At 42.7% G+C, this 25,243-nt stretch overlaps 2 protein-coding genes across 4 annotated transcripts; both read left to right on the forward strand.

Annotated features, from left to right (window-relative positions):
• The first annotated feature begins 459 nt into the window (after nt 1–459).
• RpL31 (ribosomal protein L31) lies at nt 460–2,001 on the forward strand. 3 transcript variants are annotated; one of them, XM_014363968.2, is made up of 3 exons: nt 460–534; nt 1,024–1,254; nt 1,771–2,001. In XM_014363968.2, the coding sequence occupies exons 2-3, from the start codon at nt 1,034–1,036 to the stop codon at nt 1,919–1,921; spliced, it is 372 nt and encodes a 123-aa protein (XP_014219454.1). In that variant the 5' UTR covers nt 460–534; nt 1,024–1,033; the 3' UTR covers nt 1,922–2,001. The 3 variants fall into 3 exon arrangements, with proteins under 3 accessions (XP_014219454.1, XP_014219446.1, XP_089452687.1); XM_014363960.2 differs by having other exon boundaries at nt 519–579; XM_089596561.1 differs by lacking the exon at nt 460–534 and adding an exon at nt 690–713.
• A 4,857-nt stretch (nt 2,002–6,858) lies between these two features.
• On the forward strand, nt 6,859–23,264 carry LOC106647511 (uncharacterized). Its single transcript, XM_014363948.2, has 3 exons — nt 6,859–7,237; nt 9,722–9,915; nt 22,794–23,264. Exons 1-3 carry the CDS (start codon nt 6,859–6,861, stop codon nt 23,262–23,264), a joined length of 1,044 nt encoding a protein of 347 aa, XP_014219434.2.
• Nucleotides 23,265–25,243: the final 1,979 nt, after the last annotated feature.

The raw sequence follows: 25,243 nt of genomic DNA on the forward strand, positions 1-25,243 counted from the left end.
CCTGCATAGCCGGTCGTCACATTCGATATTTATCGCAAACTATGTGGGCTCAATTGAAAAATCTCCAGAACTGTGATTGGATAACCAAATTCGTTTGACGAATCAGAGCACTGGATTAGAAAATTGTTTGCGATATATCGAATGCCACAATTAAATGTCTCGCTCTCTCCTCAACAAACAATCAACAACATGTTGTATTGTTGTATATTTGTTTAGTGTTTTTGTTTTGTTGACTTTGGACTTTAACCTTCAGTTCATTTTTTTAAAATGTTTTTTAACTTCTTGACTAAAAAATAATACGTACAACTTGTACTTGTGGTAATGAACCGTATAAATTATCAGAGATTTATGAAAATTATTTTGTAATAATACTGTAAAAAAACAGATGTTAAATGAAAAAAAATAATCAAGAAGAAAATCACCGTTCATGCAAACTGAGCATATTACTGTCCAATAAACATGCGCGCGTATGAATCTTGTAAACACGCCCTGACTGGACCATATTCTTTTCGTGATAAACTGCCAATCGGAGAGGTAACGTGCGATTATTTTGTGCTACGAAAATCCGTTTTAATCAGTGTAAATATCATCTCTGCGATAAATATTTTTATAAAATTGATCTTGCAAACCTCCATTGAACGTTAATTTATTGGTATTTCATTCATTTTCTCTCAATTCGTTCGACACAACTCACCGAGAGTCCCACGCGAGAGGTTAATTCACTTGTTTACAATTCCAACTGTGCAGTTTGTGTGGAAGCAATTGTTATAATTTAACCAAGTGCTAATCGTCAATAAAACTAAAATATTTGGCTCATTATTTCTGTACGATCTCGAAATATACGCTTATGAAGATATTTATATCTCAGTCGTATAGTTTTTGTTGACAGTTGGCAAATCCTTGTCTACGCGTACCCCAGTGCAACAAATACTCGTCTAACGATTCGCGTTTGACCTTTTAATTTGGGAACCCAACAATCATCAACAAGAGCAAGTGTCTAACAGGTCGTGTTGTTGATTTCAGGTCAACAAAAATGCCTCGAGTCAAAGGAGACAAAAAAGCCCCTCGTATTGACGATGTCGTCACGCGCGAGTACACAGTTAACCTCCACAAAAGGTTACACGGTGTGGGTTTCAAAAAGCGTGCACCCCGTGCTATCAAAGAAGTCCGGAAGTTTGCCGAGAAACAAATGGGTACTCCCGATGTTAGGATTGACACTCGCCTCAACAAGCAGCTTTGGTCAAAGGGTATCAGGTGAGTTGTCGTTCATTGTTTTAAAGGGCTCCCAGCAAACACAATTTTTCAATATTTTCTTAAACAATTGTTGAGTAGTGTCTTGTAGACATCTAATGTCCAGAACTGTGAAAGAACCTTGAGAAATCGTGTTTTCTGGATTGTGGCTCCTCAAATTTTTATGTTTACAATGAGCTATAGCACCAAAACGTGAACACAGGTAATAAGTCACATTGCTGTAAAAAATATCTTCAGTTTTGTATTTTAAGCCTATGATGGTACCGTCTTCTTGAAAATTCAAAATACCAGTTGTCATTTGCAAGTGAATTTAACAGATAAAATTTTGAGTCCATTAAAATTTATAGTGCAAGCTTTCTCACTGTAGTGTACGTATAGTTACTATTGGTATTGTGAAACATAATTTATTTAAATGGTCAACTGCAATGTGCAACATCATATAAAATGCCTTAGAATATGTGTTACTACTTTTAACCTTGAATAAGGACAATTTTAATAAATAAAAATTTTGTTTTTCAGAAATGTTCCATTCCGTATCCGAGTGCGTTTAAGCAGGAGAAGGAATGATGATGAAGATTCCCAACACAAACTCTACACTCTAGTGACATACATACCAGTTGCCACTTTTAAAGGATTGCAAACAGAAAATGTGGATGCCAGTCAAGATTAGTTATTTAAAAAAAGTATAATAAATATTTTTGACTAGTATCTACTGCGGTTTTTATTTAAATATACATTTCGTAATCTTAATGTGAATTTGTTAATTTTTTTTTCTTTGGATCCTATCCAACCCTTTATTACTGATCCAAATTAAAGAGTCATTACCTGGTATTTTTAAGTACTTTCCTTTTACATTAACGTTGCTTCTTCTATTGTTACATAAACACTAATTTAAAAAACTAATAACTTCTTTAACAGTAGTTCAAGATTCTAATTGAATCAATTTATTGAATAATGCTTAAAAATACTTAAAAATTATTGAACAGTTGATTAAAACGAGAAAATACGTGTATATCGAAATTATATAATTGTCATAGTAAAATTACAAACTGAAAATCATACAATTCAGAGTCAGCTTAAGGATAGTCAAAGGAAAGCTGAACTAAAACTATGATATAACTATACAAGGAGTGAGACTTCCAGCGAGATTTTGGCAATCTCGGAGACTCGCCAACTGCTCATTTTTCTTTCTCCCTCACTTTCGGGCGCATCCAGTCGTCCCTTGAAAAACTAAAGAACCGAGCCCCCCCCCAATGCTAAACTGATTAAGAGTGCCTCTCTCTCTCTCGCGCCAACTGATGAAATTACACTGGAACTCTCCGTAGTGCACACAATCGTCCTAATGTTACACGTGGTAGTGTGGGGGATGATTTCCTCGCATTTCTTTTTGTCAAGCTTTATATGTATATATATATCCGTAGCTATGTAAGAGAAAGGACCACCCCCTGCAGTCGGTAGTCCAGTTTCGCGTCCCCACAAGAATTTCTCCTTAATAGCCATCCAACTTTCATCCTTATTTTTTTTTTCTTCGTCTCCGTGCTTTTATACGAGTTTCGGAAATCCAACTTTAGCTTCTTTTTCGGGGGTCCGTGCTTTTTACGACCATGAGGACGCACAAGCTACGTTAACTGCCAGCAAAGAGCCGAAAGCGTGTAATTAAGGCGATTGCAATTTTGATAATTACCCCTCGACAGCCCGAGGCACGCGTGTTTAGCCCGTGGCAATTGTCTCGCTGATGCTACCGCACACTGTTATTATCATTGCCAATTTTTGGAATAACGTCGAAGAAAGTAATCTCATGAATGTATACACGTTGAACGCACACTCACAGACAATTCAATGAACGTATACGTACATGTGACGAATCAAGGCGGTACGTATGGCAATTTCATTAAGTCGCAAATAAAACAAGGAGGGAACAACAACAACAGACTCGTACAAATTGTCGTGGGAAAGATCATTTCGGTGCATACATATATGCACACCAGGCCATCAGCCACTTGGAGGCTCAATCATCGATTAGCGAGTACCAGAAGTATCACTATAACCCACACGTAAAAGGCCCAGAAAAAGCCAAGTAATAAATAATGTACAGGAGGAGAGATGGTACACTAGATAGGACGACACCTTCGTGTATATACTCTGCGAGTTACGAATAAAACCCGCGCCGGCGGGATGCATTAAATTGCTCGTCCTATTCCTCAAGGGGTAACTCTGGCGTACAGGGGTGGGGGGGGGATGAATGATATTTAATCAGAAAGCCACGCGTCCAGCACGACCTTGTGGAAGTCTATACGTGGACTTTCATACGTTGTTGAGGTATATTATATCGGGTGTCACGCGCTTTGGGAGTATAGGTTTGTTTTTATTGCTCGCGATACGTTAATTGCGAGTATACAGGGGGGGGGATCATTATTGCTTCGGCGTTTGACTTTACGGGGGTATACATATATACACGGGAATTCGCGTGGGTTGATTTTTTCTTAGTCGTTACATTATAAGCCGGAGTAGAAAAAGAAAAAATTACAATCATGTCGATTGAAAATATATACGCGACTGCGTATAAATAACCGACGCAATCGTAACAATTCCAATTGTGTGAAACACATGCGTGTACTGCAATTATGCTGAAACGAGTGGAAAAGTATAAAGCCCACTTGTGTGGAATACGCGTCAGAGACAGCATGTGCACGTCAATATATCTCAACCAGATCCCAGTGAGTATAAGCACACGGGCCAATATGGTTGCGAGTTGTCGAAAGAGACAAAAGGACGAAAAAAAAAAAAAAATGGAAAAAAAGGTACAGGTCCACGCGGGTGTAGAGAGAAAGAGGGGCCACGTGTAATCACGCGAGTCACCTATACGACAATGTAATACAGAGAGAGAGAGAGAGAGTCGGTGGCGGTGATTCCCTTGAGGATAGCCCGTGAACGCGCGCGTGTCTGTGTAATAGGTGTATAACGTGAGAACAAGTGCACCGGCTCTGTCGCAGGGATACGAGAGGGTGGCTTTTATTGCCCATACGCGCGCTACCGTGTCTCATATTTCTTACCACCACCCCCCCCGCCCCCAATTCTCTTTACCCAAACTTTTGTTATGAATTAATTTTCACACGTTTTATTTGTTGGTTTTTATACGTATGACTGCTTCCCCCCTACACATGGGAATGCCTTTTATTTTTTGTTTGTTTCCGACAAGAAATACACACGTATGCAGAATTACACGTAACGTATAATTTTTAGTTTTAGTTGCTGACAAAGTATAGGTATGTACGGGTTCTACTCAAAAGAGTCGCCTATGAACATCTTGGATTAAAAAAAAAAAAAAGAAAAAAAAACTTGGCAGAGACTCGAACGTGATGCCTCGGGCAGCGAGTGACGAGATGACGGAGGGGAGGGGAAGAGAGTGCGCTTTGCAAGCTGGAAGAAGGACATGTAGCACGAGGAGGCTCGTCGAGGGAAAAATAGAGACGGAGGACTCGAGGAGAGCCGAGGTAAGACACGCAGGGCAAAGGAAAACCCAGGAGAAACGAGGACGAGAGCAACGGAGGGGTGGAGTTGTATGCATGTTCCCCCCCCCCCACCCCTGCGCGAGAGAATATCCGGAGGGAGTCGGTGATAGGGGGTTGGCTGTCGCTCGGCTCCTCTCCCGACCAATCCACCACCGGGTTGGCGTAACATACAGCTACTGCCATGCCTGTGCACCAACACCACACCCTCGACTCTCACGACCCACCCCCCCCCCCGGGATGGAGGTACACGAAGAATATACCCTCGCGCGCAGGCAGCCGCTACACTATAGACCACGGTGGTGGTGGCGCTAAACCTTGTCGCTCGTACATACATATATTTATATATATATATATGAATAGGCGGACTGTAGCCATACACCCCTCTCTTCTCGAGCTGACGCTTGTTATTGAATTAGGCTTATCATTTGATTTTGAGGAGCACCGCCGGCCGGTCGTATAGCCTCTCTCTACTCGGCTTGCGCCTAGTTTTTGCGTGTATCGAGTACTCGCCGCTGGATACACCAGCCCCCCGTGCGTCGAGTATCGCGCGTCTCCGTCTCTCCTTGTCCATCGCAACGGATGGGCCAGCGAGGTACAGCCGGGCTTGGAAAAACACGGGAGCCGATTATCAAGAATAATTTGATCCGCGTCCCAAAACCTCTCCGATAACCCGCGGGATCGCAGCCCGACCCCCCAACCAGCCGATACTACGTGTTTAGCGGCAGAGCCGGTTGCCGCGAAGGAGAGGAGAAGACGACTCTACCGGCACATCGCCCGGGTGGTCACAGCCGCGCGGTTCGTTGTCGTGGCTCGCGCGCGGCCAGCCGCGACAGAGTGCCATTTTTTTTTTCTTTTTTTTTTTTTCTTTCTTTTTTTTTCTTTTTTCACCCTTTGCCCTTGTTTCTCGTCACCAGAGTCGTTGTTGCGCGTGGGTGCAACCGTTGAATCAGCTCGTCGGTTGTCCTCGATGGGCCGATGGCCAAGTGTGTGCTACTGACAAGATTCATACGAGTATAATAATAACTGGTGATGGACGCGAGTGAGTTGTTTTTTTTTTTTTTTTTTTTTCATTAGAGGTTTTTGGTTCTACGGTGTGACCGGAAACTGACGTGGAAGCTGGAATCTCATTTTTGTGCACTACACCCGTGGACCAGAGATGCCGCGTTGGGAGAATTAACCGACCAGGTGCTTTATTGCCGATCGTTTGGAAGGACTTTTTTAGGTGAGACAATAGCTTCTTTGGATTTATCATCTTCGATTTACTGTTTGATAATCATCAGCAGTTTCGTTGACGATTCGTCGGTGCTTAACAGTGTACAAATGACACGTAATTTTATTTCCTTGATCACATATTCTTACCGTACAGTTGACACAAATATTTCAAACAGCCCCTGTCGACTATTGAGAACAAAATGCGTTTATTTATTAACGAGGAAACAAAAGAATTCCATCTATTTCTCATTCATTTGATGAAACGTGTAAGAATGAGGATTAAAATTTGTCATTATTCGTCGTGTACTAGATTTGGAGAGCGAATTTTCGTTATGCTCTACCGATTGATCGTTTGAATTAAACTGATTACAATAATGTAGATCTATTAGATTAGAAAATATGTTGACGATCTCATTGGAAGATGGGGTTCAAGAGATTGGAAAAACATGGCACACCGTGGGATTTGTACCAGTTTTCCAGTTCTCCTAAAATTCATAGTAACAAAACCATACTTATTAAAAGTAAATATCTACTGATCGAATAGTTAAAAAAAAAAAAACGGAGCAAAGAGTAAATTTCGTCACTTTCATTAGCCAAAGTTATTGAAACTCTCGTTTACCCGGACAAAGAAAGCAATATAATTATATTTTCAAACACCGCGCGCTAATATATCGGTTGAAATTTAGTTTCTTTCGCACGCGAATCACATTACAAACACCTCGTTCAGAAAGCATCCGTCCATTTTGATGGAACCCCGTTTTCTCTTGTCCACAGCAGAGCCACCAAAGTGTACAAGACCGCACTCCCCAAAACCCCTCATCCTCGGACATTGGCAACAAAAAAAAGGGTTGAGGCGCACCAAGAAGCAGGTGGGCCCCGCGAGATGGACTACTCGTACCTAAACCAAGCGGCCGCGGCCGCGGCGGCGGGTTTCGAGCCCTCGAGTTGTGCCCTGGCTTCGGAGATCCAGTGCGCCGGTTACGGCGACCTGAGCAGCTGCTCCCAGATGAGCCAGGCAGCGTATCGTTACAGCGCGGCGCGAGCGGCCGCCGTGGCTGGCTACCCGACGGGAAACGCCGGAGCAACGGGGGCGACGGGCACCGCCGGGGCTGGGCCTTTGGGGGCCCATCACACCGGGCACCCGCACGCCCACGCCCACCACGCCACCCACGCGGCCGCTTGCTCGGTCATGGCTGCCAGGGGCCAGGACGTCATGCACAGACACGCGGCTTCCATCTTCCCGTCGGCCATCAACTTACAAGGTGACACTGGTTTTTCTTTTCTTTTCTCCCCCCCCCCACCTCCACACTTCGTTTTGTTTGCTGCACTTTGCCCTACAATGCGTACAAAAGTTAACATTTGTCTCATCCATGATAAGAATTTTCAGAACTTTACGCTGCACCAAGTATAATGAACGGTAGTTCAAAACAATGTCAAAAGACAGTGTAAAAGTGGTTGGCTGCCGTGTATTGAACACGCTTGTATTTGTTCACTTTCTACAGCCTTTTTGTACGTTAAAAATAAAAAAAAATATAAAAAATATAAAATATGCTTTAAATGTGTACTTTGGCACACTTTGATCAATCGTTCAAGTAAATTCGATGTAGATCATTATGACATATAGTCGTATGGGCGACTGCCAGGTGTGTCTGACTAAAACCTGTTCGTACTACTTGAAACTAACATTACTGCAAGGGAAAACGTTTTCAATATAGTTTTACCTTATATCATTGATAATGATTTACTATTTATGTTCTTAAAAAAAAAGAAAACTGTTTAGTTCAATAGATCAGGCACTGTAGTTTACTACATATGTATTGAATTACATGCCATAAACGAGAACTTGAATTTATAATGCAAACAAATTCGATGTAGTTTATCATACATAGTCGTACGTGCGAGTGCCAGGCATGCCTGACCAAAACCTGTTCGTACTACTTGAAACTAATTTCACTGAACGGTAAAACGTTTTTAACATAGTTTTTACTTATCATTGACAATTACTCACTTTTTATGTCCTTGGAAAAAAAAATTGTTCAGTTCGATAGATCACGTAATGCAGTTTATGAAACATCGATTTAATTACGTGGTTTAAATATGTACTTTCACACTTTGATTAATAGTTCAAGAAAATTCGATGTAATTTATTATATATATGTAGTCGTATTGGCGACTGCTAGGTATGTCTGACTAAAGTCTGTTCGTACTACTCGAAACTAATTTAACTGAATGGGAAAACGTTTTTAACATATTTTTAACGTATAATTGACACATGAATTTGAAGTGCAAACAAATTCGATGTAGTTTATCATACATAGCCGTATGAGCAAGTGCCAGGCATGTCTGATCAAAACCTGTTCGTACTACTTAAAACTAATTTAACTGCATAAGAAAACGTTTCCAATATAGTTTTAACGTATAATTGACTTTATAGTGCAAAAAAATTCGATGTAGTTTGTCATACATAGTCGTACGTGCGAGTGCCAGGCATGCCTGATCAAAACCTGTTCGTACTACTTGAAACTAATTTCACTGAGCGGTATATAAAACGATTGTAATGCAGTTTTAGCGTACATCATTGACTACGATTCAATAGTCTCTAATGCTTAGAAGCTGCCATTAAATTTCATCATAAGAACCTCGGCATAATCGATCCTCCGATGAATTCTCTTTGGTTCACCGAAAAAGTTAGCCAATGCGAACACAGTTTCAACGATCGTCTCAAAAGTCCATCCACTCCCCCGATAGATCATCCTTTTGTAGAAAATGAAAAAGACCATCCACCCGACGCACGCTTACGAACGGAAAAGGAAGGAGCCTCGGAGTATATCCCATCGCGCATAAAACCCTCCTACAGTGCACGTATATATATATATACACAACAAAGAGAGCAAGGGTCTCCCCACGGACGACAAGATGGCACTGAAAATCAATGGACGTGTTGCTACTCTATCTTTCTTTCTCTCTCTCCCTCTCAGTCATTGCTATGGTTACGTCCCTCAAACGCCGACACGCGCGCGCGGGGATGCGAGACCAGTCCTATGTATATACACGTGCACACTCCAAGCGGCAAAGCCCTCCCCGGCTCTCCCGTGCCTTCCTTTTTCCTCGTCTGAGTATATACGGGTGCGTATGTACTAAAACACATCGCTCCTCTCTCCTCCACATCCCACCCGAGACGGAGCGCATCGAGTCTCGCCTACTTCTTTCCTCTTCCATCTTCCTACAAATCTCCCGGCTACGACCATTTTTATCCTTGAGAGTTTTCCTTAAAAAATTTTTCTCTCTCGTAGCAGCTATGCGTACATCTGTTTCTTCAAAACTTATACATACTGTCGGTTCGTCATTGAGGTTTCAATGGACAATATTGTTCATGTGATTTAAAACTTGGGGTACACGTAGAAGCGCTTCCACGCAAGCATCGAGTATCGGTGTTTTGGCCAAAGACCAAAAAAAAAAAAAATTTTAATATAGCCCGCCGAGAGATCGTCTTGTCCACTATGACATAGGCAGCCAGGCAGGAATTATTCAAGCGCTTCCACCATTCGTATATATGGGAATCTCTCCTTTTCCTTGGCGCGTCAAAGGCGCCTCGGTCTATAATCATTTATTCATCCCTTCCGAGCACGTGTTTTCTCATAGATGGTCGGCCCTTTCCTCGTCCCCAATAGAGTTTGAGTGTTATGGTGATGCAAAAATTCTCGTGAAGCGAGAAAAATGAAAAAAAAAAAAAAATGAAATTCCAGGTGGTCTGGGTTACAAAGCCTACGGGAGCCACGACGGGCTGGCGGAGAAGCGCAAGCAGCGCCGGATACGAACGACCTTCACGTCTGCCCAGCTGAAGGAGCTCGAGCGTGCCTTTCAAGAGACGCACTATCCCGACATATACACGAGGGAGGAGATAGCAATGAAGATTGATCTGACAGAGGCTCGGGTACAGGTGAGTCCGACCCACACTTACTTCTGCATCGTTTGGCTCCTTCATTATTCAAATAGCCGGTGAGGGGGGGGGCGGGATATTGCTCTCTGGACCCATAAAATATGTAATTCCGATGTATCGGTGGTGCATGGATGCTATACTCGTCCGCGTGTGTACACGTTGTACACGCGTAAAAGCTTGCCGCGGGGAAGGTGGCGGTCCCAAGAGAGGACGTCCAGTGCATCCGGGACGAAAGGGGGGTAGGTGAGGAAATTTTAACGTAGTTCGCACCCGAGACCACCACACCCGTTTGCGTTTTCTCGATGATGGATTACAAGGTGTTTCAATGTTTTCAACTTTTTTTTTTTTTTTTTTTTTTTCTGCTTGATTGACTTTTTGTTTCAGCACTGAAACTTGATAATTTATGGTTCATCAAAAGACTCATTCCCCGTAAGAGTGTAGATTGTGCGAATTTCCGATAAAAATTTCCATTAACAACAATACTCCCGAGCGATACCCCCCGTACCTGGATGGAGGAGGGGGAGAAAAAAACGGGCAAAAAAAAAACAAGGGTCAGAGTAAGAGATAGAGAGAGAGGGAAAAAGATTCGTCCTCGGCTTAATCGGATTACGGAATGATGCTTTCTCGGGAGGGAAAGAGTGGGGCGAGCCACCTACGTCTTCCTTCCTTCCTTCGTCTCTGGAAGGGCGCACCTGCCGAGACGCTTGATGGATTACATTGGCCCGCATTCCTGACGGATCATCGCGAGAGGATTCCTCCACGACTCCTCGCGCACAACAAGCGCCCCTCCACTGTGCACACAGACCCGGCGAGGCTTGTGCACGAGAACTTTGTTTATCTTGTTTCCGTCACGAGATCGACGTCCATACATTTGCTGTTTCGCCGTGAGATTAATATGGTACAGGTGCAACTTAGAGGGAAAAAGGAACATCGCCACGGACACTTTTTTTTTTTTTTTTTTTTTTTTTTTTTTTTTTCACCCCTGGAGCATCACGCAACGAAACGTTACGTTTGCATTGTCTCAATAAAGTCGCTCGCTTATCTCACCGGTACCCACCTATTTCGCGCTGCATCCGTTTGGTCATGCATAATCTAAGTTTCCGCGACAATAATACCCACGGTGGGGTTACCAAGACTCGGGTACATGTATATACAGTGGATACATACATCCACGAATCAGTGCCTCGGGCTTTTCTATTTCCAAGCGCTTCTAATCGGACGAAAATATATCCACACGCCTATATACGTTGCGATTCCGTGCAGCACTCGGCAACTATGTAGAACTGGTATTCCACGGCGCTTTACATCCATTGGTATGGCTAAGTCCTGCATGGATATTAATTGAAGGTTTACAGCGAATTAAACCTATATGTATACAAACTCCCGCAGTTGAACTGCAACTTTACGAGATTTCCTAGAAATCGCACTACTCGAAAGTACGAATAAGAACAAAACAGAATTGTATGTATGATAAGGTAAATATATAAACTCTTTGTTTTTTATCCATAAAAATGGCACAAACCTTTTCCCTCAGATGCGATATTTACGTGAATCCAGGGTAAGTACACGAGGTAGACTCAGGTTTCAATGATGCACAGAATCTCTCTTCGTAGCTCACCTATATATTAAGCGCAGTACATATTATATATACGCACAGCTCGGGAGGGGGGGGGACGCTTCCGTCTGGCCTCGCGGCTAATTACATTTGGGCTTCCTTCGCAGCCCCTCCCTCCCCCCTCACCACTACGCTGCCAAAGATGGAGGATAAAGTCGTCGCGCGTCCTCTCGATAATTCACGAGCCAGAGCACGCCGATCCATTCATCCTCGGAGCGGAACGCGTTCATTGTATACTTGCCCTGTACACGTACAGCTCTCTCTCTCTCTCTCTCTCTCACTACCGATGCTGTGTAATCTATATATATACATATTTATTTCAAAGAGATATGTATTAATGGCCCTCGTTAGAAGGAACAGAGCCCCACTTGCCCGGAGAGTCGCGCGCGCGTAAGTAAATAACACTTAGTTTGCTCCGAGGGCGCGCGCGTGTGTATACGTCCCATTGATTTGTGTTTGGCCTCTGCCCGCACTTTCTCTCGTTTATCCTACTATTTAACTTTTACTTTTACTTTGTTTCGTGTACTTTTTTTCGGGGGGGAGAAAGATTTTTCACTCCATTTTTTTTCTTTCTTTCCTTTGTTTGTTTCCGAGCGCGTCTGACCAAACTTTGACTTGTACTACTTTGAAATTGGGTGTTTTGTTTTTTTCATTCGCCCTTTCGGTGATTCTTACGGTCAAATAAGAACCAAATACTTGATTCATATGGCGACTGTCGCTACGGCAAAACATAATCTTACGTAAAACGCTACAATGGCACGGAATTACGTAACGCCGAGGTGTCATCCAACGGACGCTTCGCTAAAGAGGACGGAGAAGCGGATGGCTGGATTTTCCTGTTTCTCCCTGGCACCGTAGCACGTATAATATATAATATTTAAAATTACGTCACTCTTTCTCCGGCTTGAGCTGTGTATGGAAGATTCATGAATCACGCCGTGCTCGATGTGCAGGGTGAAATTATAAACCGAGTAGGGACGAAGGAGGGTGATTTTTTTACCTTTTTTTCTAAATTAAAAAATAATTTTTACTTTTTTCGTACAACCCCCCGATTCATCAAGGGAAGCGCGTGCATCGACAGAAAAATGACAATGAGTCGCTTTCATTTCTTCTTCTTTTTTTTTTTTTTTTTTTTTCCGCTACGAGAGGGTGCATCAATGATTCAGCGGGTCATCAACTGACACGCCGGGAGTTACGTTTATTTCGGATCGCGCGATTTTTATTGACCCCGTGCTTTTACTGCTTTTCGAGTGTTGTTTATTAGTGCAATTACGCGCCGTGCAAGCGCAAATGATTGGACAAGGGGTTCGTGCGTCGCGCACGATTTTTCCCCCTTTTTTTTTTTGATTTGGGAAATAAATTCTGACTCCTCGCTTTTGTTATCGATGCCGTTTGTCTGTGTAAACACTCCGTACACCTGTAGTTATCAACAGTTATTTTACAACGGTGCGATGGGAAAATTGTTTATTTGCTTCAACGAAATTGTACATCATTCCGTAAAATCCAAAACAAAAATCACGGGGACGCGTTGATTGACAATGAAACGAACAAAAAACAAAAAAAAAAAAAACAACAAAAAAACGTGTCAGATGTGGCAACCAGGACCACCAGTAACAATGGCAAGAGGCGCGCGCAAACCGAGTAAGAAAGGTACTCCCAAGTCATAAGGAGGGGGGGGGGTGTAATAATGGCACTGGAGCGTTCCGATTAATTATCCAGAGCCACTTGCGGTCAGCTATCTCGCGACCGCCATTACCAACCGCCCTCTATTTTGTCTCGCTCGCGCGTACTACGCCTCTTGTTTACATATACACGTGTAGGCCAGCCCTTTCATCGCCTCCTTGTTTGCCTTACTACCTACGACTATTGTACGGTTCACTCCTGTGTAACGATGGGTACTGCCTCTTGGGGGTTTTTCTCCTTAAAATATACACTGTTGCGTATACACGTGTGCTTGTGTCATTTACCACGGCGTGTATGCTACATATACGGATATGAAAAAGTTTCGCAAAGCCCCCAAAATTAATTTAATTTTAAGTAAATTTTCGAGCCACTCTATAAGGAATCATCCAAAGACATTAGAAAAGGGACTAAAAAATCGTTTCTTGGTGTCGACCTTCATTTTAACCCTTTATCTTCCAGAACAACATATGCAGCGCAAAACCAATTGCGGAGCGAATTTTTTTTTTTCATACATGTCAGATACATGTGGATCAATCGTCATGTCATTGTCCAGCACTTGAAAAATCTACATTTTCTGGGGAATAAAAAGAAATGTATACACTTGGACTCGGTAAAAAAAAGGCTCTAGACTTTGTTGATCGTAAAACCCGCACACTTTAATCGATCCCTAAAATACGCACATTCGGAGTAATTAAATTACACCAGCAGCCGAGAAAGCGAGAAACAGAGATACCACCAGCTCCTTTGGTTCCCACTGCCGTCCAACAACTGCAGGCCCGAGCGCTGCTTGATTAAATTTAACAATAACGGCTCGAAAACTGCAGGCAGGCGAGTAGCGGGACATAATTTATGCGCGCATCTCCCCCTTCTCGGTTGAACACACGAACAAGAGCGAAAGGAAAGGATGTAACGGGGGGGAGGGGATCGCGTACACACAATCACCGGAATATTAATTTTGTTATTCCGTATGCCGGAATCATCCATGCATCGTGCCCCTATAAATCAACCTCTTGCGCGTAAATCACGCGTTTAATATATACGTACAAGTGCATACACGCGTGTTGTACATTACAATCTATTTTCGATGTTTATCTCGTTTGGGAACGCCCACATGTGTAATCTCACATTGTAGTTGTCTGTATATTCACATGATGGCCCGTTTGTTTGTTTGTTTGTTTGTTTGCTGTGCCCCTCGTAGAGCATAATATTGTATTGGTATTAGAGTGCAGTATAAGCAAGCACAACTATATATCTACTTGAGGTTGGAAGAATCTAGCAACCCACATAGTATTAGCCAAATTAAATTTCTCCTCGGCATTGGTTTCCTTTAATTGATCCCTTCTTTTTTTAACTCGAAACTACTTGGGAAAAGTAGCGGTTTTGCGATTTGAGAGCACATTGATTCGCAGAAACAAATCGATTTCTTACTTCCCCCCACCCCTGTAAATGTAAAAAAAAAAAAAAAAAAAAAAAAAACACGTGAGACACACCCTAAAATGATTACTCGAACGTATAAACACGTCAATCGCGAAAAAGAGCAACACGCGCACGTGGCCATCAAAAGCCTCCATAAACCACTACACCGTCCCCGACGTACCTATAATATATAGTACACCAACGCCTATACAAACGAGCATTGCACTCTAATGGAATTGTAATTCACGCTTACGTATACAATGCACACGCGTATACGCGCAAAGGGAGTCTCTGCTGGTGTATATAGAACCACTTGGAGGTATAGACGTTCATACGGCCACACCCAAACACATGCACAATAAAAGAAGCAAGTGCTTGCCGATTTAGGAGCTATTTTAATTTTGTTTCGTCAAAGTGGATCAGAGCCCATAAAAGCCATGTGGCCGTACGCGGTTCGCGCTCAATTGGTCCTTGACTGCCGGTCTCTCCCGACCTTCGATCTTTCCTCTTATTTTCCATTGTGTTGCTTCGGGGACAGGAAGGGAGGAAGCTACTGCAGGACATCCAGCGTTAGTGTGCACCAGAGAGAGAGAGAGAGACTCGCCATTGATTGTGTACATCGTGTGGCTAAATTGTATCTTCGATTGATTCGTCAATGGGAGGGAGTGGAAAAACAATTTTAAGAAGAAAAAAAAAAAAAGAAAAAAAAAACAAGCAAAGTAAAGCGATGCTGAGCTCCAGTGGTAATTTTCCTTTTCTCCTGGGACTCTCCTCCTCCTCTTTCTCGCTATGCTGTATAAAGTTCGGAATAAAAGCTATACCGAGGAGGGCGGGTACACGCGGCAGAAAGCGCCCAGATGGAAAAACAAAGGGAAAACGAGACGGAGTGCGCCCTTTTCTCGCGCTGGAAAAATATCGCGGCCCCGCTGGGGCACGGAAATAACGTTAATATCACGCTCTCGGGGGAGGGGGCTGGAAACGCGTTTGGGTTTCATTATCGCGCCGTGCTGTGTTTAATTGGACGGCGTTTACGTTACGCGTGGGTGCGCGTGTGATTTTATGAAAATTTTCCCTCCCCCGCGGGTGATATTTTTTAAAAATTATTTTTATTTCATCACGCGACCGAGTAAAGATGACAAGGGTTGCAAATTCTTGGCTCTGCGTGATTCGTAATGTCGAGCGATTAACGACGATGAGCGTCTCACGGTTGCGACAAGGCCGCATTCAATTCAATTACCGGAATGCGAGGGAAAAAACAATTCAGCGGCTGCATTGGGGGTATACAGAGGAGGGGGAAAAACAAAAAAAAAAAAAAAAAAAAAAAAAAACAATAACCAGAGGCTTCCCTTATATACCAATGTACGTGTGGCAGCGAACAAGTGTCAGGCGGGCAAGTGGCCCGTGCAATACACAGTGGATAGATATATACGGGGGTGGCGTTAATCGGTCGGCTTTATCTGCGAAAATTCAGGCGCATCCCCCACGGGAGTCAAGTGCGCGTGGGTTCGTATGTACATATACGCAGCAGGTCTCGAGGGCACCGAGAAATGGGGATAACATTTACTGCTGGCCACTTGGGTGCCGGGGCAAGGTATCGAAAGACCCGGAGTAAGGGGGACGTGCGCACGGGAAAATCGAAATTTTTCAGATGTATACGTGCCTACTTGTGCGTTGGGATTAATCGGCCCGATTGAAATTCTGATGGTTTGATTAATGACAGGGTGCTCGGACCCTCGTACTCCGGGGGGGTTGTGTGCGTGTACGGCGTTTGATTTTCTCGTTTGTTTCATATTAAAAATTCAGGGGGTTGTTTTTTTCCCTTCTATTTTTTTTTCTTCTTTTTTTTTTTTTTTTTTTTTTTTTTGTTTTGTTGCACTGTCAATCGACCGTGGTCTTACGAATGTTAGCGTTTTAATTTGATTTTACGATAAATTAAAAAAAAAAAAAATAGTAGTCTTACAGCTACATCTCGGGAGAAAAAAGAGGACCCGAAATGAATGAATAAAAGCCAAAGTGCCGAAAAATATTAAAGAACCCGAGGGAGTCGAAAAGATACGAGTGCATGGGGGCACAAGAAGCGGAAGCAGAAGAAGAAGAAGAATAACAAGAAGAACGAGCCGATGATAAAGTAAGGCAAACAAGCTAGCCTGCAGAAGTGGTACGTACATAGGAATATATATATATATATACAGCGCACGAGAGATGAACGTCACTAGGGGAGGTGCTTGGCTCTCCCTTACTTTTCTCTTCTATGTGTAATATACATACACCAGAGCACGAGGGAGAAGTGGGTAATTGCGCTCTATGTAGATCCACTTACAGTGATTAAAAACTGTCCTGCTGAGCATCATCTCTCTATCCGACCCCCGTGCTCGGCTACTGTATATATACATGTATAGCTCATGGCTGCAAAGTCGGGGGGTGCCCGGGACACGTGATACTCCTCTGCTTCTCTTATCCTACAATTTTTCGCGTTTCCTTCTTTCTCCTCCTCCTCTTCCAAGGAGATTCTAATTATCCACGGACCCCCTCCACGCGATGGACAATCTTGTGGCTGTTGGTGCATATAAATGCGGGTGGCTTTTTGTGCTTTACGATACGAAAACAATTGTTTTGCCGATTTTGCCGATCGGGGAGATCCTGTAAACTGATGGACTTTATTTTGATTCGATTGGTCAGTTATTTTGGACGATATTGTGATAGCACAAAGAATTTTCATTCCTCATTTGATTCGGACTGAGTAGGAATGGCTGCAAATTAATGGAAAAGTAGTTGCCCGCGACGATGCCAACTTGAAAATGGCCAAATGGCACTTGGTACATTTTCTCGACAGCTCTCCACCACCTCGAAACAAAAAAAAAGCCAATTGAGTACCAAAAATCCTTCGGTATCCACTTGACCGTATAGCGCCGTTGTTCCCCCGCAATCGTCTTGATTGGCCCAAAGTCTAACCCCGCGCCTAAAGTCTCTAATTGGATTGATATCGCTCTGAGAGAGAATCTCTGGCGCGCTGCCGGCCAATTTGTTAATTGCGCCAATCCTCCCCCTTCCCCCCACGGGATTCTGCTCTTGCTCGCTCGCAGCCACGATGACGAAGCCTCTCCCCCCCCCCTCCCATCCGTGTTACCTATACTCTCTAGGTCACAGGGGCCCTTGGGGTTATGGGGTGTACGTATATAATGCTGATTCTTGGCTCTCGCTCGCGATTTCTTGTTTTTCGAGCTAAGTTTGCCTCTGTTCGTTCGAACGAAAGTTGCACCAAGTTTGGGGCAGGGGTGGGGGGGGTGATCTGTTTACGTGTTTTTGTCGGATGACTCTGGATGCTGTTGTTGTTATTATTGTTTTAAATAATCAATCAATAAAAGTAAGAGTTTTATTTTTAGTTTTTATTTTATTTTATTTTTTTTTCTTGCAACTTGCGTGCGACATTTACAAGGAGAGAAAAACACAATTGGTGGTCACGCTCATCGATATCTCAAACTGTTTGATTAATTTTAGTTTTTACAAATCGTCAGATTAAGAATAAATTATATTTACGTATAAGTATGTACGATTCTTTGGATTAAAAAAAAAAAAAACAAAAAAAAACAACAATAATCCTTAATCGATGTGTAATGATAAATAATCAAAGGATCCTCTAAGCATATTAAAATTCGGCACAATCTTCCCGATCCTCCCCACACCCACAGTGCACCGCATAAACTCGAGTTTATCAATCATTGACGGAGCGCGAAGGTCACGCTTGCCAGCACCCCATAGTTATCCATTATCCGTACCTCCACGTCACTTAAATAATAGTATCGCGCGCCCATACACACACACACACACACGTGAGATCAGACCCGTTTGCCATAATCGAATTAACCGGCTGATGCAGCAGATATTAGATGCACCGCGTGATGTATAGCTGCAGCGACGGAGGTTTTAATAGGCGCCTCCTCATCCACGGGGGAGATATACCCATTACGAAATAACGCCATTGTCGTCTTGACGCTTCGCTCCCGATATCCTTTCTGCTCCGCTTCTCTTGTGCGTGTGAATATTCACGAGGACCGCGGTATATATACATATACGTATATACTCATGCACCCCCCGCAGCTATTGCAGGTGTTCCCCGCACTCGGGGCCGATTAAAATTCATCGCTCCTGCACCTATGTTTCACACCACCCGGATATCGGGCTCTGATTGTTTCGCGATTGCATTTTTTATGCGAGCTCCTCTCTTGCCACAGGTCATCGAATCCGATTTTTTTTTTTTTTTCTATGTACAACAATTGTACATAATAGCCGACAATGTGGCTAAAAGGGTGAGGTAGAATTTTTTTTTTTTTCTTTTGTGAGCGTTCACGGGAGTGACTATCTCCAGCCATTTGTGGCTTTGACAAGTACAAGCATATCGGGTATGCCGATTATTATTATTATTATTATTATTTTTTTTTTTTTCCTACATCCTCGGATTTTCTTCTTTTCACCCCTAAAAATATTACGTCGGTACATACGTCACAACGAATGAAACCATCAAAGGCCAATCAACACCCGTTGCTCCGTCGTATATACATATATTTACAAAGACGCACACACGGTCTACTAATGATTATATAATATGCACTCGCGCCCTCGTCATTCCGGTGTATAAACAGTGGTAGTGAAATTTGACGTTGCGCGCGCCAATATGCCCCAATACCTATACGTGTATAAAGTGTTGTTTCATAATCGTCGTCATTGATAATGATTTCAACCGCAGAAGCAAGTCCTTCGCACACAGCCGTACGTGACAGCATGAGAGCCGAGTGCAAAGTAGCAGTATATATGTTATACATATATAACTTACACACCCACCCCGTGACAATGACGAGCGTGGCAGATGTTGCGGCGTTTACTCTCTGCCACGCGGGATTCCCGTCTCTCGGCCAACCCTCGGCTCCGCTGCACCTCCACCCTGTATATACCCTTACTCCCTCTCCCGGTGCAGTACATATACGTATGGTTATAGGTACACGCCGGCCCGATTAAATATTTATCCGTCATCGCCGGGGACATCTGTCGTGTATACGTCCCTCGCTAGCCTTCGAGCATTTATCCATACTCGGGGTGTTGGTTGGTCCTTTTATTCGAGCTCAACTATTTGTTTGGCGTTATACAAGCAGCGGCTAGGGTCTGCGTGTGTATACATATGCTGCAAAGGAAAAGGCGCGACCTCGTATTACTTTTATCATTTTTATTATTATTATTATTATTATTGGGTACACGCCTACGCGACAAAATAGCTTTGCAGTGCGTGTATAGAGTGAATTTCTTTCTTTTTTTTTTTTTTTTTGTGAGTGTTTCTTTTTCGGAGTGTGTGGAAGTGCCTGTAGGGATGTAGGTTGATGCGGCCGATCAAGTGAAAGTAAATACTCGTGTCTCTGTCGTTTCGGATCTACATTGAGACGTATGTTTTTTTTTTTTTTTTTTTTTTTTTTGGACCAAAGTTATTGTCCTGAGCTATGGTCATTTTCCTCCGTGGGATAAGTAATTGTTTTTTTTACCCTGGATAGTACTTGAAACTACAAAATCAGCCCTCATCCGATGAAATTAACTATTGTCAACTTGTACATTGACAAAAAAATCTTGCCCCGCTCTCGAGTCAGTGTGTTGATCCATCGGAGCCAAAGTGTCGCTCGATTAAATTTCAAAACCATCCTGACGAGGAAGAAAAAAGGCCCCCCCCCTGCACAGCCGCGCTCTCGTAATCTTCTCCGACAAGCCAAACCATATAGTGTATAACAAGGCGCGCCTCATTAATTCACGCGCACCGCACCCCGTCAGTACATAAACCAAACACTATACCTATACCAGAGCTAAAATTCTCCAGCACAACAGTGGGCATGACGTATGCATGAGCCCAGACCTGCCGGGCAATCACGCACTCCTGATCATCGCTTCCTCGTTCGACCGAAAAACAACTCAACCTACGCATACACGATGTACATCCCCCTATTTCATCCCTTATCCGTATACATATATATACATACGCCACGGGTATTAAGTATACACCGCGTTGTTGCGCAAACATCGGCCAACCTGCAGTTTTGTACGCTTGTGTGTAACACGTGCGCACCGGTGCGTTTTATTTGCTCTCGGGCTTTACTTTTGAGTGTTTTCAGTCGGAACGACGGATTTCCTCCGATGCCGTTTTTACTCACTCCCCGTGCGCGTATGATTAGCCGAGCAAACACGCCGAAGCTGTGCGTACACGTGATAAGACTATATACTTCTTTGGCGCAGAGGGGCTGCCTTTTTCGTGGATTTTTTTTTCTCCACCTTTGTTGCGTATATATACTTTTGCCATTTTTCATTTGTTTCGTTGCAATAGTGTACACTTGAAGCGATGTAATTCTATAGAAGGTAGGGAAAAAAAATCAAGTCTAAACTCCGGGTATAGGAGAGAAAAAAGGAAAGGGGGGCGGTTAAAGCAGAGGAAAAAGGAACATGGGTCGAGTTGATAAAAATCCAATGGCCAGCTCGTGCAGTGGGTCCGGAAAAGAGGCAATCAAGTTCATCGCGCGTTGCGTGTACACACACGCGTTCCTCGTTCCGTGCGAAAAGGAAGATGGTAAATCCGGAGCAGCAGAGTGAATCGGAAGAGTCGTTAGGAACCGTTCCACATGTACGAGGGGGAGTGAATATTCGTGCGAGAAGAGAGGGACCAATGGTTGGGGGGGAGGGGGCTCGAAAGTCTACTCGTTCGTTCAATTATTGAGGCGCGGAGCTTTGAGCTTTCGTTTCTGATGGGGCCTCTGTGCTTCACCTATGCATACATACACGCATTTACGCGCTGGAAGGATAATTTACAACTCAAGATCTTCGTTTCGACTTTCAATGGGGAAGAAATCATTTGGGACGAAAGTTATTGGGGATTGTAAAAATATATATATACATATTTTTTATATTTTATACAAAAATACATATAAGCGCGACTAAATTCTCTTATTTTTCATTATACGAAATATATACAGGTATATATGGGTAAAATGAAGCCATAAAGATCGGGAGAGCGAACAGACGCTTAGGCATGTACCTGTATTTAATCCAGTTTCTCTTGAAAAAAAAGCTCGGGAGCAGGCAAGGTGAAAATAAAGGACGGAAAAGTAACCGGTCCCGTCTGGCATACACGTATGCGGACATGTACACGCAGAGTTATATGGGAAGGAGAGAGGGAACGGAACGGGCCAGAGAGAGAGAGAGAGAGCAAGCAAAAGCAAGTGAAGCGGACCAACCAACGGTCAGACAAACGGTTAAAGCAAACACACGCACGCACACATACAAATCCTCCGCTTTAACATACAGGTCAGCGTAGAGAGAGAGAGAGAGAGAGAGAGAGAGAGAGAGAGAGAGAGAGAGAACTGCTGCCGCTGCCGGATGTTTCGTTTGTTTTATTTGTTAAATATTTCATTTGCTGGACGCGCACTCGCCCAATTACACCCCTTTTCCCTCCGGTACGATTGCAAAGAGGGTGGGTCAGGTCAGACGGAAGAGAGGGTTTCGGGCCGGTCGTTCGCGATAACGAGAGAAAGAACGAATAGCACCGCTTTTACCCCCCACCCGACCCTTTTCGTTTTTTTGTTTATTTATCCATACTTTTTTTTTTTTTTTTTTTCGAGGGGCTGGAGTTTAGGTACAGAAGAAGGGGAATACCCGAAAAATGGAGCCATGGAACACCGGTTTGGTTGTGAGATTCCGGAAACAAAACGGAACACGTGGACGCTATCTCTGATGCAAATTGTTCTCCCTTCTTCCATACCGTGTACTTTTTAGCTATGAATAAACTCTTTTATCGAGTTTTTCTATTTATGTTTGTATTTGTTTGGAGTTCGATCGATCGCCACCTGTACCCACAACTTTGCAACACACTGAATCGTCTGACGAGTAAAATTGTAGCTCTGTTACCCCTGTGGCCAAATATATATGACAGGGGGTTTTTTTTAGGGCGGTCGTGTTAGGAACTCGGAACCAGCGGAATCGAATCAATGTTCTACTGGATTACGAGTCTTTTCCTCCGCAGGTCGTCACCATCAAGACTTGATTTATAAATTGTATACACATTTCGTACGAATAAAAAACATATGCATATTTTGGTTACACAACAAAAAATGACCTGTGTATCTTCGTTTGTCCGTGAAAGGTCTGGTTCCAGAATCGACGAGCCAAGTTCCGCAAGCAGGAGCGCCTGGCCCAGCAGAAGACGAGCTCGTCGCACGGCTCGAGCAACTCAACGGGGGATCTGACACCCGGAGCCGCAGCCAGTGGCCACCAATCGCGGGGCGCGCCAAGCCCACTCTCGAGCAGCGTCAAGGCCGAGGGTCGCTCGCCACGCAGTCCAACGGCCACACCACCGACGTCGAACAGCACCGAGATCAAGCCCGTCGCCAGCCATAACCTCTTAAGTGTGAAACAACAACACCAGCACCATCAGCACCACCAGCAGCACGTGCAGCCCCTGCACATGACGACGGAGGACACGGGCAACTCTCCCAACGGCAGACTCAACGTCACCGGCGGTGCCTGGGGCTCGTGCAGTCCGCGGCCGTTCCCCGCGGCGCTGGCTCCTTACATGCTGGACCCGCTGCCTCTCAAGACTGCCAACCTCTACTGAATTATTTCGGCAGTTGTTGTTGCTATTGTTGCTGCTGCTGTTGTTGTTGTTGTTGTTGTTGTTGTTGTTGTTGTTGGTCTTCCTTTTTTTGTTTTTCTTATTCTTTTCGAGTGGGACAAGAGGCGAGAAAGGACATTGTTGTTTTTCTTCCGAAGCCAGGGGTAATTTGTGTAAGAACTTTCATGCATTTGGGGCAAAATGGCGAAGGACTACTTATACTTACTGCGCGCTTATTGGTAAGCATTTTGTTATTCTGTTTTTCTATTTTTTAGTTTTTTTTTTTAGCGTAAGGTGGACAGTGAAAGATATTAGGGTAACGAAGAACTCGAGCTCAACAAGTATTATTAACTTAGCAATCATCCAAGAGGTTTGTCGTCGGCGGAATATTTTTTATTCTGAAAAGAGTATTATTATTATCATACACGAGCACTATAAGTCATATAAATACATAACACAAAAAAAAAACAAAAAAAAAAACAAAAAAAAAAAAAAAACACGCGCGTATTATATAATGTATACTCCCAGACTCCTGCGAGAGAACGGTACTTCGACAATGTACAATTACAATTTGTCAGAAATGTAATTATTCGTTTTAAGGATGATTAGTTAAAGTGAAGATTTACGTATGTACACTCAGTCACTTTGAAGTATCTGTCCCTGTGAGATTTTAAGGAAAACGCAAGATTGTACATATAATATATAGATAATCAAGTTGTTCATCCGTCATTGAGTAAATTGTGTGTGGATTCGTGCTGAGAAAAAAAAAATACATCTGTTCTCCAATTTCAATTATATTTCTTACTTCAATCGTATCACGTGTACTTAGGGTACTTATATTATTGATAATTTACGAATTTTAACTCTTTGATTAGTTAAATAATTAATTTTTTTTCTCGTTATTTCCAAACATGTTGATAAACCTTGTTCACTCATGGAGAAGTTGAGGGATGATGTAAATTGACTAAATCGAATTTATTTAGCTATACGTAAAGTTTATTGCATCGAGTTTTTGAAGCAAAAATACAATAATCAGTTACGTATGTGGTATCTGTATAATTTGAAAATGAGTAATTCCCTTTTTCACGAAAATGTTTATTATTGAAAAATCTATTTTTTTAATTATCTAGAATCAACGTTCCATCCATGGTGCATGTAAAATAACAGATAAGGATAGTGATAAACGTAATATATGTAGAAAGTGTATACTAAAATATCTTAAAAAGCCAAAAAATAAAAATACCACGAAAATATCAGTTAGTTGGTAAAATTTACGACAGAGTTATTGCAGTGCTTTTATGAGTCTTAAATTATTGTATTCCATCTCGTTTTACCATACCCTGAGATATTTATCATTTTCGCCAAACCATAAGTACTTTCTTCAAAATATTAGCCGAAAAATGTTTTAAGCTGTATTAGTATGTATTTTCACAACTGGTATAAGCACTATGAATTTTAACTCGCGCACTTAATTGCTAAATATGAACAAAAAAAAGTCACTTACTCCGACAACAAAAATGATTCACGTCCAAAGTGCCAAATATACGAAATAACATTATGTTTATCGACGTGCGTTTACGAGCTTCTCTCAGTGCGAATCCAAATAAAAAAATTTGATGCATGGAATAGTTACGTAACGAATCGAACGAGCAAAAAAAGTGGGAATGAAGAAAAAAAAAATACATGGCAGCAAGCGAACGACGACGTTGTCGATATGAGCTAAGGTTAATTATTATTAAGTAAATATTATTATTATTATGTGTGACTGAAACTTGTACAGTTGTTGCTATAAATATATGAAATTAGTGTTTTACACCACATCTATTTTTTTCTTCTCTTCGCCCCTTGTTATTTGTACAAAAAATAATTAATGATAAGGATTATATAATTCAAGGATACAAAGGACACTCGAATGAAATAAAGCAAACACAATTTTACGCTTTTTCTCTTTTTTTTTCATTTTTTTTTTTTTTTTTGTCTGT

This window comes from Copidosoma floridanum, unplaced genomic scaffold (genome assembly GCF_036245765.1).
Source record: "Copidosoma floridanum isolate Cflo_tuat_1 unplaced genomic scaffold, Cflo_Japanese_pri ptg000030l, whole genome shotgun sequence".
Classification (NCBI taxonomy): domain Eukaryota; kingdom Metazoa; phylum Arthropoda; class Insecta; order Hymenoptera; family Encyrtidae; genus Copidosoma; species Copidosoma floridanum.

Excerpts from the sequence above, each read along its gene's own strand:
- RpL31 (XM_014363968.2), top strand. The coding sequence starts at position 1,034 with ATGCCTCGAGTCAAAGGAGACAAAAAAGCCCCTCGTATTGACGATGTC. Across the intron at positions 1,255-1,770 it reads CTTTGGTCAAAGGGTATCAG|AAATGTTCCATTCCGTATCC; the intron begins GTGAGTTGTCGT and ends TTTGTTTTTCAG.
- LOC106647511 (XM_014363948.2), top strand. The coding sequence starts at position 6,859 with ATGGACTACTCGTACCTAAACCAAGCGGCCGCGGCCGCGGCGGCGGGT. Across the intron at positions 7,238-9,721 it reads GTCGGCCATCAACTTACAAG|GTGGTCTGGGTTACAAAGCC; the intron begins GTGACACTGGTT and ends ATGAAATTCCAG. Across the intron at positions 9,916-22,793 it reads TGACAGAGGCTCGGGTACAG|GTCTGGTTCCAGAATCGACG; the intron begins GTGAGTCCGACC and ends TGTCCGTGAAAG.